Source organism: Littorina saxatilis, linkage group LG3, assembly GCF_037325665.1.
Source record: "Littorina saxatilis isolate snail1 linkage group LG3, US_GU_Lsax_2.0, whole genome shotgun sequence".
NCBI lineage: Eukaryota > Metazoa > Mollusca > Gastropoda > Littorinimorpha > Littorinidae > Littorina > Littorina saxatilis.
In genome coordinates this window covers 70,069,249-70,088,785 of record NC_090247.1, presented here as the reverse complement: position 1 = coordinate 70,088,785, position 19,537 = coordinate 70,069,249, and the positions used below count along the sequence as shown (strand labels likewise).

The following is a 19,537-nucleotide window of genomic DNA, read 5'->3' as shown; positions in this document are numbered from 1 at the left end:
TAATATATTTCTGGAAAGCTGAACAACGCAATGCGTCTGTGACTGGTGAAGAAGCAGAGCTGGAGCTTTTTGTATTGTTTGTCGTTGGTTTTATTACACACGCACTCACATACGGTCAACAAAATGTTGCATGTTCCTGCTTGACAAACAAATGCCTGCATACATGTGTGCACGTTCGAACGTACGAACATTCATACCTGTGCAAACAATCTGCCACTTCAAGTTCAACACCCAAACCCCACACATTCCTCCAAAAGGAGTCTGAAATATAATACTGGCATTTGTGGTATTGAACGAGGACCTCAACTTCCATTGTCTAGTGCATGTGGGTCTCATGTTGTACGTGTGAAACCACTTACTTAAAAAAGAAAAAATCGTGTAAGCTTATCAACAAAAAAAACGAACAATTATATTCTTAAACAAACTGGTTAGAATAACAGATTTAGGAGAATGCAATGCAAGGAACATCTTTATCTAATTCGGTCGATGCTTAGATCTAGAAAAGCACCCACTTATTCCAGTATAATAGAGAAAAAAATCCAATTGAAAAAGTTCCAGATCTAGACAAGGCAGCACTAGCAGCAATTTTAGCTAGCAAAATCGAACTTGCCCTGCAGTCATGCAAGGTCGAATCACTTTCCCTGCCTAGTGGGGGTTTGGCGGGTAGAGGGCCGGTGCTGGCACACTCGGAGTGAAACGACATGTCACCTACTTCGATAGCTTCTCCGGATTTACGTGTACAAACAGCGTCCGGTTTTACCGCTTCGATTCTAAACCCTAGTTTCTCATGTTGGTAACAAACTGGCTATTTGTTTATCAGATGTGTCGTTGTTCCACATTAAATGATGCTAGAATGCAAGGTCGCAATCATTTGGTTATCAAACCAGGTTGTGTTCTTTTTTTCATCACCTTTTTCGCGCAAACAGTTTTGCGCCATTTCTTTTGCGCAGACTGGGCGGGACAGGAAGCGGAAGCGCATCAAAATTTCTGATTGGACAATGATGCCGACGCCCACTTGACCCCCACTACAATGTCAAGGTCGGAAAGTCGTGAATAGGACCTATGTAAAGGCTACACAGCCTACCACATAGTAAAGTTCAAGTTCAAGTTCAAGTTCAAGTATGCATATGACGTCAACGCTCGCGCCATTAGTCCAAAACTAGTACAAGGTAAGAATTTGTTTATCTGCATGGAAAGAAATTTAAACGAAGAGAACAAAAGGAAACAGCGTGCATTGGTATTAATTCGTGAATATGAACTGTACATATATTCAGTTGAGGTTGCTAGGATGCAATGCTCTGACCGTTTCATTGACTCCAAGATGGCAGCAATCAACGCAGCCACGTAGATTGCACTAGCATATGTTTCACCTTCCGTGGACGGATTTCCACATTTTTGCGATCTCCAAAGGTCCACTAACCGCAGGTAAAACACGCTAATACATTTTAACATTATTGATTCACAGGAAAACACAGGTATTGTTCATTTTCCATGTGTTTGTGTCAGTCTGTGAACTCTTGTTTCTGTGTTTGTTTTAGAGAAACAAATGGAATGATATCGATGGAAATCATACTTGATAATAACAGATATTGCACGTGTGTGTTGCAGAAGGTGCAAGTGTACAGGGGTGTACAATGCTTATGTAAATGATGTCGTGTGAACACTGTGGGAAGGGCAACGTCAGCGGTAACCACGGAAGGAACCACCAACGTCCCCAAGTGTCACCCAGATCGAGTTTATCATGATGAGTAGTCTACTTTATATTTTGTGAACATTAACACACCTTCATATCTTCATTTGTGTAAACTGAAATACATTTGCAACGAGAAGAAGAAGTACGTTCCGCGCTTCGATATCAAACGTCTACGCAACAAGAAGAAGAAAGACAATGTTGTTACGTGTGTGTGAAATCACACCAGAGAAATCATAATCTATAAAACTTTCATTTGAAGGTTCTAAGAGAAAGGGATTGATGTCTGCAAGAATGATCACGTGCATGTTTTTGAAAGTACAGAATTATTAAATTTCTTATTACTTCTTTGCACTTGTCTCTGTTTTATAAACACTGATCAGCCCTAGAACGAGAAGCAGACGTCACAATGGGGGCTCGAGTCACGGGATATTGAATCAACGTTTTACTTTCGATCCAGCCGTTCCAAATTTTTCTCGTTTCAAAATTGCTGTAGGTTTCTTGCATGTCGATTTGTATTGTAAATGTTCGTACTTCATCGCCATCGTCTCATCATATAATTTTATTTATTTACCTTTAGTTATATTACTTATCACAGATCTATAACTCAACGTGTGCCCTATCACACGGTAAAATAAAAACTGGAAGTGTTGTCAGCTGAAACGACACGTTAAAAAATCAATATTTAGCGAGACCACTTTTGATTTGTTAGCTCCCAATTTTATTTGTGGTGTTCCAATTCATCAGTGTGATAGTATTCTTGCACGTACTATCGGAACCATCATTCCCCTTAGTTTGTTCTAAATTACGCGGGAGGTTGGTGGGAGTCAGGTACCTAAGAGGTAAGGATTAATACCTGTATTTCCCTGTGAAGCCCTATATAATCGACTTGTGGATATCAGTCGTATTTACTTGCTGTAGAAGTGGCTGTAAATTAATCTACACAGTAAATGATGCGAATTGACAGTTGAGTTGATACATCTTGTATATTCAACGTTCGATCGAGTGAAAGATTGATCTTTTCGCCAGAAAGAGTCAAATAAAGTTTACAGTGTAAGTTCTCGTTGGTAGATAGAAGTAAACTGACTCACGATAGAACGTGGAAACATAACTCTTTGGGTGGTTGTGTGGAAACGTAACGTAACATACGTTGAAGAATTATTTCAAAGTACAGTAGAAGTAGAGCTAAACTAGGACTTGCATTTTGTGCACGAAGGCGATGCCCGACTGTTTCTTTTTGTAATTTGATCCGAAATTTAGTAGCTCGACGGTGTTTGAGCAACATACATTTTGTACGTTTTGGAATAATACGCGAGGTGACTTATGAGTGACGACAGTTCTCCAGCTCATAATTTTAGAAAGTCCACCATCGCAGCCCAGTTGGCACGGAAACAGCCGGCCGACAAATCTCTTCCCATAGTGACCACGGATAAGAAGGAAAGAAAAACCCTTACTGTCGGTAACGATCGGGAAGAGGTGATAGACTCGTTACCAATTCCTGCTGACGAAGAAGAGAGTGTTCATCTCTCTCTTCAAGTTGACAGCAACCGTAACGACGAAGAGGTTGATCCACAGGCGTGCACGGACGTGTCACCTGTAAATATGTCTCAGTCCACAAGTGTAGATCCGCTAGAGTTGACTAGACAGCTAATGGCCGAAGGACAGTTGTTGGGGTTAGAAGGAGCCGAGTTGCGTGCATTTGTTCTTGATCAGAAAGAGAAGCAACAAACTCTTGATCGCGAGGAACGAGAACGTGAAGCTGAACGGCTAGAACGTGATGCTGAACGACAAGAACGTGACGCTGAACGACTACGGCTAGAACGTGACGCTGAACGACAATTCCAACTGGAACAGTTGAAAATCCAGAACGCCAACCAAGAGGGCAACAGGAACAACAACTCGCCAGGACGTATTCGCGAAGATGATGGTTTCAAGCCCAAGATTCCTTTTCTAGACGACCGTGATGACATCGAGAGCTGGTTCCATCAGTTCGAGCATTATGCTCGAGACTGTAACCTGAGTGATACAGCAAAAGCTTCACGTGTAGTGTACTTTCTGAAGGGTAAGGCGAGAGTCATCTTCTCAAAGCTGAACGAGGAAGACGCTAATGACTACGACACTCTCAAACACGCTTTGTATGAGGGCTTCCAACTCACTAGCGAAGATTATAGAAAGAAGTTTCGCCAAACCAAGAAAAGCGCCACTGACACGTATAAAGAGCACATCACGAAGCTAGAACGGTATCTAGACAAGTGGGTGGAATTAGCAGAATGCGACCAAGATGTGAAAGATCTCAAAGATTTGTTGGTCCGTGAGCAGGTGTTGGACACCCTTCCTCCTGACCTCGCCGTTCACATTAGGGATAGAGACCCTAAGAGCGCCAAAGAGATTGGGATGATAGCCAACACATATCAACAATCTAGATCGAACGTCAAAACTTCATCAACGTACGTCAAGCCTGAAAAACGTCGTTCTCCCCAAGAAGAAACAAGAATAGCTGCTCCATCAACAAAACCCGCAAATCAAACTCTAAAGGCCAAGTTGAGTGACGCCGAGAGAGAGAAACTGCGAGCATCTGGATGTTGTTTCATTTGTAAATTGCAAGGGCATGTCTCTCGTTTTTGTCCAAACAAGAGAGACACAGCAGGTGCAGTTTCATCGAAGAAAGATACACTTGAGACACCGATCCTCTTAGAAAAACTTTGCGGAAATTGCAAGGAAAAGAAATGCGCCGAAGTGGTACCAGTGAAGCTGAATGGAACAATTGTCAACGCTTTGAGAGACACTGGATGTACTGGTATCATTGTCAGCAAGAAGTTTGTGCCAAAGGAGGCATATTCAGCGAAAATGAAGGAGACTACTCTGGCAGAGAAAGACTCCAAGAAGATGTACCACACCGCCGTGGTGCACATCGATTCACCCTACTTTGTCTCCGAGACAGAAGTAACGGTGATGGACGACCCAATTTACCCTGTCCTCATAGGTAAATGGTATGGACTAGGTAAAGAGAAGAAATTGACTCCCACATATCCTGTTCGAGACCCAGCGTGGTACCCTGGGACGGCAGCTGTTGTTACCACGAGAGCACAAGCGACAGTAGACGCCCAGAAACCAAGCTGCAGTCACAAACAGGGAGTCAAGGAAGAAGAAAGACTGTATTCGCCAGCTGATCTGAAGAGAGAACAGGCAAGTGACCCTACGTTGAAGACCATCAGGCAATTTGCCAACTCTCCAGAAGGGATCAATGGGATACGGTATTCATACAAGAAAGAAATCCTGTATAGAACAACGAAAGATCGCCACGGAAACGACCGTTCACTAGTAATCGTTCCGAAGAAACTCAGGAACAAAGTTCTTTCATTTGGTCACGATCACCCCATGGCAGGACACTTAGGTCAAAGAAAAACATCTGAAAGAATTAGAGCAGAATTCTGGTGGCCAGGGTGTGCAGGAGACATTCGTAGGTATTGCTTGTCCTGTGACACATGCCAAAGAACTGCACCGAAAAGTCAGACAAAGAAAGTCCCTCTGGGAAGGATGCCACCCATCAGTTCGGTTTTCAAGAGAGTTGCGGTGGATATCATCGGCCCGGTCAAACCTATGTCGGAGAGCAAGAAACAATATATCTTGGTATCTGTTGACTACGCTACCCGATACCCCGAAGCTGTAGCCCTGAAAAACATCCAAGCAGACACCGTAGCTGAAGCTCTCTGGGAGATGTGGACTAGATTGGGAATCCCAGATGAAGTGATAACGGACCAAGGCACACAGTTCACCAGCCACCTGATGAAAGAAGTGAACGACTTTCTCAGCATCAAACACAATATGACTGCACCGTTTCACCCTCAAGCGAATGGTTTGGTCGAAAGGTTCAACTCCACACTGAAGAGCATGCTGAAAAAGTTAGCGATCGATCAACCGAGAGAATGGGACACGTTTATCCCCGCCCTCCTGTTCGCATACAGAGAAGCTCCACAAGAAAGCATGGGATTTTCGCCGTTTGAGCTGCTATATGGGAGATCTGTCAAAGGACCCATGCAAGTGCTGCGCCAAACATGGACCGAAGAAGAAATCTCAGGGGAGCAGAAGACTACAGCGGAATATGTAGTCAACCTCAGGAACAGAATAGAAGAAACGTGCAACGTGGCACGTGAGAACCTGAAGAAAGCGGCCAGCAAGCAAGCCCATTTCTTCAACAAGAAAACGAAACCAAGGACGATAGAAGTAGGTAGCGGCAGTAACGCTAGTCCCATGCGGGAAAGCGAGATCTGTGCTGAAAATAACACGTTTTCAATTTCCGACAGCTTTCAATATATGGCATATTATTGAAAATGGAAACTACAGAAATGAAGTTGGATTCTTTGTCTTTTACCCCATGCCATTTGTTTGCAAAATGTGCTTGGATTGAATGCGTGTGCGTGAATCACAAATACTCTCTCCGGATTTTCGGACAGCCGTGACGCGACCGCCATTACTATACTTGCTCTTCAACTTTTTGTGGTGTTTCCCTTTCGGCGTTGTATTTTCTAAAAATAGTTTCATTCAACGATCGGAAACCAGTGTCGACTGCTAAAGAAAGAGTCCCTTTTCTTTCTAGGGGGGGTATTTTTTAGATTAAATCGATGGTGGATTTTAGACATGGACAATAAAAAATTGCCCAACTTTAACCTTTCGTAACTTAAAAACAACTCAAACGATCGTAGTCGTAAAAGATGCGCTAGAAAGTCCGATTTCTTGTGAATCCTCCAAATATGGAAGTTTCCGTTTAAGATTCATGCGCGCGAAGCGCGAGCCAATCAAAACCGAGGACCTGCAAAACCGGTAAAATCCGTTGCGTTGATCGCGAGTCATGGCGGAGTATTCAAGCGAAGCGATGGTGACGCACGCTTCGAGACAATTTGTGGAAGAAATCAAACCCATCCTTGGTAAGTGTTGATGTTTTTCTGTTCATTTAGTGTTTAGAAGTTGATCTGTCGAACCATTCTGCTGAATTTAGCGTTTTGAGTGCGTAGTTTTCATTTTGATGATAGTAGTTTGTGCTGGGTCATTTTGTATTGGGTGTTGAAATGGGGGTACTCGATAAACGACCTAAGTTATTTTTTGCCTTTCGCCGTACATGTGATATATTTGTTTCAAACTAATCTTGAATTATTACTCCGATGGTTTTTGTTTCTCAGTTGTTGTTTTCTTGAGGATTAAATTAGGATTAAAAGGAATAATTGTTCCTTTGCTAAAACCGGAAGTGCAAGACTAGGCCTAGCAACGAGTAGCGTAGCTTACATGCACTGACCCTAGCGCATCTCCATTCCTTCTTCCTTTTCCCCCCAGTTAATCAGAGTTTATGGTCCATCAAACTTGTGTGATTACTAATTTGTTTCTCATGACAAGCAAGGTGATATAATAAATTAGAAACGAGTTAAAAAATAACCAAATACATGACAGAAAAACAAAGCAAACTTTTGTTTTGGGACAAAAGTAAAACTGAAAGTAAACAGGCCTTCATGGTGGCTTCCAGTAAGTTCGTCACACGGTAGATTCGTCACCGGTCCCGGTAACTTCGCCACAGTAGTCCGAGCGCGGCTCTCTCTCTCTCTCTCTCTCTCTCTCTCTCTCACCTCCTTCCACCCCTCCCTCTCCTCACATTGAGTTTCTCTGCCTCCTTGACAGTGAGGTTGAAGTCATAGGACTCCCTCTCTCTCTCTCTTGGTCGCGCGTGTGTGGGTGTTAGTCAGTGTGTGGGTGTGTGTGCGATGGTGTGTGTGAGTGTTTGTGCGTTTGTACGTGCGTGTGTGTGCGTGCGTGTCATGGATATGGGTGTATGTACGTCCGTCCGTCTCTCTCTCTCTCTCTCTCTCTCTCTCTCTCTCTCTCTCTCTCTCTCTCTCTCTCTCTCTCTCTCTCTCTCGCTCCCTCTCTCAGACTACATGCTTTTGAGAACTGCTCAATGAGTAGATCTCGGGTTGAGAACTGCTCAATGAGTAGATCTCGGGTTTTAAAATAACAACGCTCGGACTGTGTCGTCTGAAAACTGCTCAGTTGAGAACTGCACAATGAGTAGATCTCGGGTTTTAAAATAACAACTCTCTCTCTCTTTCTCTCTCTCTCTCTCTCTTTCTCTCTCTCTAAAAAATGTCAGTGAATCTTGAATCTCTCCCACAAATCAAACATCTGAAAGCATAAGCTCTAAGCTTAACACCCGCCCACCCCTGCCAGTAATTTCGTCACGGGTGACGAATCTACCGCGTGACGAACTTACTGGTAGCCTTCATGGTTTCAGTACAAAAATATTATGAACATAGTATTACATTTTTGTTTTGTTTGTGCGTGTTACAGATGATGCTCACTTCCAGCAAATGAAGTCTGCTTTCACACTCACAGCAACTGGAAGAGGTCGACCACCCAAACTTCAGCTGGTACCACTGACCAACAAGCTATTGTTGCAGCTGGATCTGCTTCGGTTGGAAACAGGGAGGGATTGGAGTGACCTGGTTTAATTTCTCCTCAAAGTGTTTGAGTGAACTTGCTGCAAGGACTTGAAATCAAGGCAGAAATTGAGGGAACAGTGAAAGAAGCAACAAAGCTGGGGAATAAGACTGGATTAGAACTAGAAGCATTTTTGGATATCGACGCAGGGCGTTGCATCATGGGCCGGAATGTTGGGGTTCATTTGCTGAAACATAGGATCACAAGAAACCACCTGCTCAATCCGGACCTTCTGGAAGACCTTGACCGTCCATCAGAACTTGTGAATGGCATGGTGCTCGATCTGATATCGTTCCACAAAAAGGAGAACCTATCGCTGACTTCTGCCAGATTCCTGCATCGGTTGTTTTTGGACACAACATTGTGCTTGCACCATTTTCTTCTTCTGGCAGAACATTCACAGTCGAATCTCCAGCAAACCTGCCTGCCATGTACACCTGTTTCAAGCAGTACTTGACTGACAACTTTGTTTGACTGACTTTGAAGAAGGGGTATATATGCATTTGACTGTCACTTCTCATCCGACTGTGCACTTTGCAAGAATTTAGTTTTCCCCAGAGAACTGTGAACAATGTTAGTAAATTTATCCCACATACGTGAGAGAGATAACCGTGAGATAAAAATCGTTCAAATCACACGTGTGTATATCATGTAAATGAGGTCAACCGGAAGGTCAAGCTATGTAAATTAGTAGTACATGGGATAAACCGGAAGGTCAAGCTAATCCTATCGAGGAAGGATATGCTTTGCTGTTGTTGTTCCTTTTGGTTTCTTTTATCCTGTGGCCACTGCTTTTCTTTTTATCTGGTATATTTTGAAGTGATGGGTTTGATTTCTTCCACAAATTGTCTCGAAGCGTGCGTCACCATTGCTTCGCTCGAATACTCCGCCATGACTCGCGATCAACGCAACGGATTTTACCGGTTTTGCAGGTACTCGGTTTTGATTGTTCGAATATTAAACTTAACAGTGTTGACAAAGGCGAACTACTTTGTCCTAGTTTGAGAGTGTGTGTCATGGCGGAGGAATGAATGTCAAATTGAGTAAAGTGGTTTGAAGTTCTAAAGCGGTTGATCCAAAGGCAATATCGCTGTCGGTGACTTTTAGTTAGATCTGGCACAGAAGTATATAATGTAGGATAAACAGAATACTACATGGCTTGCTGTGTCGTACCAGATTTACACTCGTTGCTTTTTCAAATAGTAAACAGCTCGCTTTCGCAGTTCACTATTTAAACAAGAAGGGCAAAGCCCATACGACTCACATCCTTGACCTTTACATGACCTTGACCTTCAGGGTCAAGGTCAAATAACTAAACCTAGCAATGACATCATACACTAAGTACTGCTTTACACATTTTTCCTACCAAAATACATGTGACCTTGACCCAAGGTCAAGGTCATCTAAGGTCATGCAACACAAAGCTGTTAATTCAAGACATAGGAAGTACAATGGTGCTTATTGGCTCTTTCTACCATGAGATATGGTCACTTTTAGTGGTTCACTACCTTATTTTGGTCACATTTCATAAGGGTCAAAGTGACCTTGATCATATGCGACCAAATGTGTCTCATGATGAAAGCATAACATGTGCCCCACATAATTTTTAAGTTTGAAACAGTTATCTTCCATAGTTCAGGGTCAAGGTCACTTCAAAATATGTATACAATCCAACTTTAAAGGACCCTTGCGACCTTGACCTTGAAGCAAGGTCAACCAAACTGGTGTCCAAAGATAGGGCTTACATTGCCCTGTATAGCATACATAGCTAAGGTTGCCATTCTCGATAACTTCAGAAGAAAATGTGAAAAATGGCCGTTTTTAAGACAACAATTACGGCCCCTGTGACCTTGAACTTGAAGTGAGGTCAAGTTGCCGCACATGTTTTTTGAGATCTTGTAACCATACACCATCAGGCCACATCAGGTGTTGATAGACTTAATAGTGTCCAAGAAATATCCAACGTTAAAGTTTTCCGGGCGGACGCCGGGACGGACGGACGGACGACTCGGGTGAGTACATAGACTCACTTTTGCTTCGCATGTGAGTCAAAAAACAACTCGTGTAAATCTGGTACGACACAGCAAGCCATGTAGTATTCTCTAGATCTTACTTCAATCAATCAATCAATATGAGGCTTATATCGCGCATATTCCGTGGGTACAGTTCTAAGCGCAGGGATTTATATATATATTTTTTTAATTTAAAAAAAAAAAAATTTATGCAATTTATATCGCGCACATATTCAAGGCGCAGGGATAACAGTGACATTTTTATCTAAGCCTATACAATTTTGCCAGGAAAGACCCTTTTGTCAATCGTGGGATCTTTAACGTGCACACCCCAATGTAGTGTACTTGATTGAACACATATTTGTGAAGATAACATTGTAATCAATCTACACACCAAAAATCATGGCTGTATTTTCAGTAGTTTCTGAAATATTTCAATCTGAAATGTGCTACCCCCCTCTGGGGGGGGGGGGGGGGGGGGTTGTCCACTCTTGGGGGATTATTTTCAACATTACACTGAATTTTACTGATGTCTGTAAAGATTACACTGTAATCTATCTACACACCAAAATTTTTCGTTGTATCTTAAATAGTTTCTTAATTATTGGCCTTGAAGTGCGAAAAACTGTAATTTTCCTGTTTTTCCGCTTGACAAATTGAGGTTTTTGACATTTTTGAGGCTCTTATACTCCAAAAGCATTGAACTAAGCTGTCTGAAAAAAAATAGCCATGTTCTACACACATTTGTTTGGAATATGTGAAAGTTTCAGACAGCTGCTATACATATTGTGTGAATTGTGATGACCCAAAGTTGCCCTCCCGTGCAATTTTGCGATGGGTTTAATTGTGTTTTTCGTGAAGTTTGCATGCTTGCTGACAGAAGCCATATGAGATTAGAGGGCTAGAACTATGTGTTTTTTCTATTCTTGGTTGCTGATAACAGATCCTGAAAAGTTGAAAGGGCTGAGGATAACTATGTGGTACCCACATGCTGCTGAAGTTGCCCTATTTTACAGTTTTAAGCAGAGTCGCGACAGCGTATGTACTAAAATATCAAAATCTCAGGAACTAATAAAGGTATCCACTTACTTTTTTTTGTGTTTTGCTTGTACTTTATTTTTCTTTCAAGACATCACAAAACATTCACTCTCACTTCAAAACCAAGTTTTGACTGCCGCTACCTAATAGAAGTCGGAAAACGGGTTCTACTTCTACGCCCTGTGAAGAACAACAAGCTGGAACTTACATGGTCAGGCCCCTACAAGGTTGTGGAAAAGTTGAATGAATTCGACTACAAGATCCAAGTTGGCAGAAGAACACGGATCTACCACATCAACCTCATCAAGGAGTACCAAGAACGGGAATTGAGTTCCGCCACTCCCAATCCCAGTTCATCTGCCCAAGCGAGTGTTCCTGCTTCAAACGAAGAAGAAAGTGATGAAGAAGACGGAGGAGAAGAGGTCGTGGCTGTTGTCATGGAAGAGGACAACACGATGGACGATGACATTTTCAAGTATGACACTCAGAAGATGTTACCCCTCCTAGAAACTCAAAGAACCGAAAATGTGAAGAACATCCATTTCGACGAGAAATTGGACGAGGCAAAGGTCAAAGAGGCGAAGATGATCTGTGAAGAATTTGAAGAGTTCCTAACAGATGTTCCAAAGACGACGAACCTGGAAAAATGTTCCATTGAAGTGACAGAGAAGAAACCAGTCTTTGTGAAACCCAGACCCATACCTCACGCCATGGTAGAAACTGTCGAAAAGGAAATTGAAGAAATGCTGAAGTTGCATGTCATCGAACCTGCAAACTCTCCATACAACTCTCCCATCGTCCTGATAAAGAAGAAGGACGGAAAGTACCGTTTCTGTTCTGATCTGAGAGCTCTGAACAACGTGGTAGTGTTCGACGCTGAACCCATCACCGATGTCGACCATCTGTTTCAAAGTTTAGGAAAGGCGAAATACTTTTCAAAGCTTGACTTGACGAAAGGATATTGGGCGATCCCAATAGAGGAGGAGGATAGAGACAAGACGGCATTCACAACTTCAGCGGGCCAATTTCGTTGGGCCAACATGCCATTTGGATTGAAAACAGCGACAGGGGTGTTTAACCGCATGATGAGGAAGCTACTCAATCCAATCAGAAGAAAAGACGTCCACCACTTCATGGACGACGTGCTTATAGCAACTGAAACCTGGGAAGAGCACATGTCAGCTCTGAAGGCAGTACTACAGAGGCTACAAGAAGCCAATTTGGCGGCAAAACCCTCCAAGTGCTACATAGGCTACACAGAGTTGCCGTACCTCGGACACGAAGTGGGAGGTGGAAAAAGGTGGCCAGAAAGCGACAAGATCAAGAAGATTCAAGACGCTCTCCCACCCACCACGAAGAAGGAACTACCGTCGTTCCTAGGACTCTGCAACTTCTACAGATCCTACATCGAGTCATACGCGAACATAGCTGTTCCGTTAACCGACCTGACAAAGAAGTTCAACCCAGACAAGCTTGTCTGGAACGACGAAGCGAGAAGGAGTTTTGAGACACTCAAAGAGAAAATCTCACAGAAACCTGTGCTGTGTATGCCAGACCACAGCAAACCTTTCGTGCTAAGGACGGACGCCTCCGACAAAGGAATGGGTGCTGTTCTCATGCAAGAGCACGAAGAGACTCTACGACCTGTTGCGTACCAAAGCAAGAAGTTCAACGGAGCAGAAAGTAGGTACGCCACCGTAGAAAAAGAATGCCTAGCTACAGTTTGGGGAGTGGGAAAGTTCGAACGGTATCTGTACGGGAAACACTTCACCATTGAGACAGACCATCGCCCACTCAAACATCTCCAACGACAACCGAACAACCCTCGTCTGATGAGATGGGCCCTCCAACTGCAGCCATACGAGTTCACCGTACGTGTTATCCCCGGGAAGGACAACCACGGTGCAGATTATATGAGCAGAGCGTCGTACGATGAATAATTATCTACTTGGGATAGGATAATTATCTTGATCCATGGGGTTATGTGACGAATGGAATTCGTGTATCGACTCCCTCTCTCATATTAATCGAGACTTCACTAGTTGCGTACACAAAACGAGGTTAAATGACCGAGACTACGTCATGACGACACTGTATGCATATGACGTCAACGCTCGCGCCATTAGTCCAAAACTAGTACAAGGTAAGAATTTGTTTATCTGCATGGAAAGAAATTTAAACGAAGAGAACAAAAGGAAACAGCGTGCATTGGTATTAATTCGTGAATATGAACTGTACATATATTCAGTTGAGGTTGCTAGGATGCAATGCTCTGACCGTTTCATTGACTCCAAGATGGCAGCAATCAACGCAGCCACGTAGATTGCACTAGCATATGTTTCACCTTCCGTGGACGGATTTCCACATTTTTGCGATCTCCAAAGGTCCACTAACCGCAGGTAAAACACGCTAATACATTTTAACATTATTGATTCACAGGAAAACACAGGTATTGTTCATTTTCCATGTGTTTGTGTCAGTCTGTGAACTCTTGTTTCTGTGTTTGTTTTAGAGAAACAAATGGAATGATATCGATGGAAATCATACTTGATAATAACAGATATTGCACGTGTGTGTTGCAGAAGGTGCAAGTGTACAGGGGTGTACAATGCTTATGTAAATGATGTCGTGTGAACACTGTGGGAAGGGCAACGTCAGCGGTAACCACGGAAGGAACCACCAACGTCCCCAAGTGTCACCCAGATCGAGTTTATCATGATGAGTAGTCTACTTTATATTTTGTGAACATTAACACACCTTCATATCTTCATTTGTGTAAACTGAAATACATTTGCAACGAGAAGAAGAAGTACGTTCCGCGCTTCGATATCAAACGTCTACGCAACAAGAAGAAGAAAGACAATGTTGTTACGTGTGTGTGAAATCACACCAGAGAAATCATAATCTATAAAACTTTCATTTGAAGGTTCTAAGAGAAAGGGATTGATGTCTGCAAGAATGATCACGTGCATGTTTTTGAAAGTACAGAATTATTAAATTTCTTATTACTTCTTTGCACTTGTCTCTGTTTTATAAACACTGATCAGCCCTAGAACGAGAAGCAGACGTCACAACCACTTATAGTTATATAAAATAATCTAGAAAAATTGTTTTTAAAAAGATGAGAAACCCCCCCCCCCCCCCCCAAAACCACGTAATGTAAGTAATAGACACACAGTTACACATAAAAAGTCTGACAATAAAACAGAACTTACATAAAAGCATACTATGCACAGGAAACAGTCATGATGTTGAGTTGTGGTATGTGTCCAAGTGAAGAGTGGTTCCTATCCCATGTACAAGCCTGGCCACATCTATAATGGTGAGTCACGGAAAGGACTGCATATGTGCCTTGAATACGCATGTACTCTAAAAATGACATTCGGTTCTATCAGGCATATTGTATTGTATTGTATTGTATTGTATTGTATTGTATTGTATTGTATTGTATTGTATTGTATTGTAAGCTGTGTACAGAAATCTGAGAACGATACAGGCATTTACCGTCATACTGAACTTTACAAATTAATACCACACAATCCTCCAAGCTGAAATCCTGCGGTATCAGATTTCATTTTATGACCCAAAAGAGAGACCAGACTCTACAGAATAGAAATGATTAAAAGTCTCCAAACAAATTAATGTTTCTAGACAGTTATGAAATAGGTGGTCGGGTCTGGACCAACAAGGCAAAGAATTTTATTCAAGAAACCCCAAGGGGGTACATGAAAAAGAAACAAACAAAAAATACAAAAAAAGAAAGAAATACCAAACTCTCAACAAAAGCTCATTCCGATAACTCATATCATAACTCGAAAATAGAAATGGCCGAATGGCCCTATAGTTTTAATCTGGCAGTAACAATGTCTTTGTTAGACATTTGCATTTACAAATAGGGACACCAAGGGGAAAAGAAAGAGAGGGAGGCCGAGAAACAGCTGGAGACGTGACACAGAGGCAGAACTGAAGAGGCAAGGCAACAGCTGGAGACGTGACACAGAGGCAGAACTGAAGAGGCAAGGCAACAGCTGGAGGCGTGACACAGGCAGAACTGAAGAGGCAAGGCAACAGCTGGAGGCGTGACACAGAGACAGAACTGAAGAGGCAAGGCAACAGCTGGAGACGTGACACAGAGGCAGAACTGAAGAGGCAAGGCAACAGCTGGAGACGTGACACAGAGGCAGAACTGAAGAGGCAAGGCAACAGCTGGAGACGTGACACAGAGGCAAAACTGAAGAGGCAAGGCAACAGCTGGAGACGTGACACAGAGGCAAAACTGAAGAGGCAAGGCAACAGCTGGAGACGCGACACAGAGGCAGAACTGAAGAGGCAAGGCAACAGCTGGAGACGTGACACAGAGGCAAAACTGAAGAGGCAAGGCAACAGCTGGAGACGTGACACAGAGGCAAAACTGAAGAGGCAAGGCAACAGCTGGAGACGCGACACAGAGGCAGAACTGAAGAGGCAAGGCAACAGCTGGAGACGTGACACAGAGGCAAAACTGAAGAGGCAAGGCAACAGCTGGAGACGCGACACAGAGGCAGAACTGAAGAGGCAAGGCAACAGCTGGAGACGTGACACAGAGGCAAAACTGAAGAGGCAAGGCAACAGCTGGAGACGTGACACAGAGGCAGAACTGAAGAGGCAAGGCAACAGCTGGAGACGTGACACGGAGGCAGAACTGAAGAGGCAAGGCAACAGCTGGAGGCGGGACACAGAGGCAGACCTGAAGAGGCAAGGCAACAGCTGGAGACGTGACACAGAGGCAGAACTGAAGAGGCAAGGCAACAGCTGGAGGCGTGACACAGAGGCAGAACTGAAGAGGCAAGGCAACAGCTGGAGACGTGACACAGAGGCAGAACTGAAGAGGCAAGGCAACAGCTGGAGACGTGACACAGAGGCAGAACTGAAGAGGCAAGGCAACAGCTGGAGGCGTGACACAGAGGCAGAACTGAAGAGGCAAGGCAACAGCTGGAGACGTGACACAGAGGCAGAACTGAAGAGGCAAGGCAACAGCTGGAGGCGTGACACAGAGGCAGAACTGAAGAGGCAAGGCAACAGCTGGAGGCGTGACACAGAGGCAGAACTGAAGATGCAAGGCAACAGCTGGAGACGTGACACAGAGGCAAAACTGAAGAGGCAAGGCAACACCTGGAGACGTGACACAGAGGCAGAACTGAAGAGGCAAGGCAACAGCTGGAGACGTGACACAGAGGCAGAACTGAAGAGGCAAGGCAACAGCTGGACAGAAGCGGAGAGAACAGCCCAGAACAGGGTGCAATGGAGAAATGTCGTCAATGGCCTTTGCTCCGCTGGGGGCAACGGGCCTAAGTAAAGTAAGTAATTGGGACACCAGACTCTAGAGAGTACAAGAGGGATGGTCTCCAGTCGGATTTTATTTCTCATCCTGCGTACGACGCGGTTTTGGGGAAGCCTCAGGGACACTGACAAAAAATCGAAACGGATAGACCACTAATGTTCCAATATCATGAATGAAAAAGATAATGCATAACAAGGAAAATTACGTTAACGCTTAATTTTCAACAGAACAGAACAAACTTCATTAGAAACTCGATCTTTGGATCTTTAAAAGAAAGAAATCTGAAACAGATAGACAGCTACAATTTCAAAACCAAGAATCAAAATTACAATTACCATTTACTATAACGCTATTGTGTATCTTGTGTATCCACTTTAATGCCCGATTGGTCATAGTGTTTTTAACTGTTTCATTTTGTCTGTAATAAAATGTTCCATAAACGTTACTTTTCTTGTTTTTTTAATGTTTTATTTTATTTTTGAAACAGTAAATATCTAATACTTTGGTACAACAACAAAACAACAACCAACCAAACAAAGGAATCGAACTATAGAGTGACAAAAGAATGAACAGTTTTCCTTGACCTACTTAGATGCTTTCAAAACACTCGACTCAGAAGAGGATCACCACCACCACCCCCACCACCACCATCAAAAAAAGTCTAATGCCACCGAGTGTCTGCAACTGCAGTGCAATCCCATGAACACTGGGTTTGCACCCAATAAAACCAGAAAGGAGGGCATTTTGTTTTGTTTTGACTTTACCCAAGAGACGCTCAAATCTTATTAGTCCGTTCTAAGGGATTTACTGTTCTGCGCTCAAAGAAAAATAAATCGGATCCAATGAATTGTGCCTCTGGAGAAAAAAAAACCACCTTTGTGCACACACACACACAAAAAAACACCAAACAAATCAAAACAACAACAACATACAACAAAAAACAAACAACATAATTTTTTTGGATTCAATTCTTTTTAATTTTTTTTTTTAGGAAAAGTCACTTGGTACGATGCATATATTGACTATCAGCTGTTTTATCTTTCGCGCTCTCTCTCGTTCTCTGTTAGTTTTCTATGTCTATATCTTCTCGGCAGCCTCTTTCTTTCTCTATCTCTCTTTATATTTCATTAACTTCTCTCCCTCTCTCTCTCTCTTTCTGTCTTTATGCGTACTTGTGAAAAATGCGCGTGCCTGTATATCAGCCCGATGCTATAGATTTGTTTTTATTTGGCTGTTGGCCAATAAGGCTTTTAAGCTTACACAACAACTAATTAACTCACACACACAAAATAAGAATTAACGCAGACACCGCAAACAATTATCCCTTAAACTTAGCAAAAATCAATGGAAATCCCCACCAAGTTTAGAAGTAAGTAAGCGATAGAAAGGGGAGGGGGGGAAGTTGTGCAAAGAAAAGGAGAGGTTTGCACTTCTTACCTGAGACTACGTTGAAATAAACCAAATGAAACGAAAGATATCAAACTAACCAACCATCAACCACCCTTGAAGGCATAACCCTTCCCGTGAAACTGTTCGGCTACCCATCTCACATCTGACGCGTGTTTCCTTCAGGCGAGTTATTCTTTGGGCTAGCCGCTCACGGAGCTAGGAGGCGAGAGTGTGCATGAAACGGTCTGATGGCTAGCTACGCAAGAATTAAACACCATTGGTTGACACCAAAAAGGTCGACTGCACTGGTCGGTAAACAGCCATGATTACAGCCAATCGGATTGGCAGCAGTGTCGCCGCCATGTTTTCTCGCCAAGCGAGCAAGCCCAAAGCTACCTAGCGTTCGAGGCGAAAATCCTAGCGTCCCTCGCGGCGAGAAGTGCCCACGAAACGGTACTTCCTCGCCCCACTCGCCAATCTCGCCTGACTGACTGACTATTAGGGTTTAACGTCCAACTGGTCTATATTGGGACATGTATTGGTAATACGTTGAAGATATGGTGTGATACTTTGATTCGAACAAGCCCGCTGTGCACATGGCTGTCTTCTTCGACACACCAGCATTGGGTTTGTCTCGTCAAAGTATCGAAATACGATCATGATAATCGGAGACGAGAGATGATGCATGCGTGTCTTCGTGTTTTCCAAGCCCTGAGACTTTCACTGTGAACGTGGGATCTTTTTCGTGCGCATGTGTGCACACGGGGGTGTTCGGACACTGAAGAGAGTCTGCACAAAGTTGACTCCGAGAAATAAATCTCTCGCCGAACGTGGGGATCGAACCCACGCTGATAGCGACCAACTGGCTTCAAAGCCAGCGCGCTACCAACTGAGCTACGTCCCCGCCCGCAATCTCGCCTGTAAGAAACGGGGGACTAGCTAGACTTTTACATGTTATAAGACCGGTTACCTCCCCTCCACGTTGACACATATAAACAGTCAACACTCTGACTGCTTGCTGTGGTGAGATAACATTTATTGATGAATTACTTTCTTAAAAGCCGCTTGTGGCTTGAATTCATGAAAAGTGTCCCAATGTGCACAGCGAACGCCTTGGCTTTTTTATTGCTGGTGTATGACCATGTGGGGGGGATGGTTGTACCCAATATGTGACCCTCCACCACGAAATGAGTCGCATGTCACCTCGCGCGGTTCTGCGCTAGGCTTAATATAAGCCCGGGGAGTGTCTGGTAACAGTGTAAGGGTTACCTTAGTCACAGGCTTATAACTCAAACAGTTTTCAGCCTCCGGCGTACAGCAGCCTTCATCAGGGCCTCCGGAGTTGCTGTCTGAGCGAACGACGAAGAAGAAGAAGAAACAGTTTTCGCTCTTTTCTAAAACGGGTTTCACCACTGACTGGATAGAGCATAAACAACTCTTTAGGAAAATGTAAAAATATGAAAATCATGCAAAGGTGACATGCGACTCATTTCGTGGTGGAGGGTCACTTATAAAGACTGGCCACATCTGGGACAGTAAGCCGAACTGTTCACACGGGAAGGAGTGTGCATTAATGGATTTAAATAGACGATTTTCGGAAATAAC

General features: G+C 43.5%; 2 protein-coding genes and 1 long non-coding RNA gene across 8 annotated transcripts in view; 2 read left to right on the top strand and 1 right to left on the bottom strand.

Moving 5' to 3' along the window:
* The window catches only part of LOC138963130 (uncharacterized), an 87,627-nt gene that overhangs the window by 32,984 nt on the left and 35,106 nt on the right, over positions 1-19,537 (bottom strand). For 2 of the 6 annotated variants that reach the window (XM_070335150.1, XM_070335151.1), the window contains exon 2: positions 14,439-14,574. The exons of the other annotated variants lie outside the window; for them this stretch is intronic. The gene's annotated coding sequence lies outside the window, so the exon portion shown is untranslated. The remainder of the gene's footprint in view (positions 1-14,438; positions 14,575-19,537) is intronic. 6 annotated transcript variants of the gene reach the window in all.
* LOC138961298 (uncharacterized) lies at positions 1,129-6,019 on the top strand. Its single transcript, XM_070332899.1, has 2 exons — positions 1,129-1,425; positions 1,609-6,019. The coding sequence occupies exon 2, from the start codon at positions 3,014-3,016 to the stop codon at positions 6,017-6,019; it is 3,006 nt and encodes a 1,001-aa protein (XP_070189000.1). The 5' UTR covers positions 1,129-1,425; positions 1,609-3,013.
* On the top strand, positions 6,225-11,273 carry LOC138963127 (uncharacterized). The gene is made up of 2 exons (XR_011454721.1): positions 6,225-6,615; positions 8,024-11,273. It is a non-coding gene; the product is annotated as an uncharacterized lncRNA (long non-coding RNA).

What these genes read in the sequence shown, in the direction of transcription:
- LOC138961298 (XM_070332899.1), top strand. Translation starts at nt 3,014, where the DNA reads ATGAGTGACGACAGTTCTCCAGCTCATAATTTTAGAAAGTCCACCATC.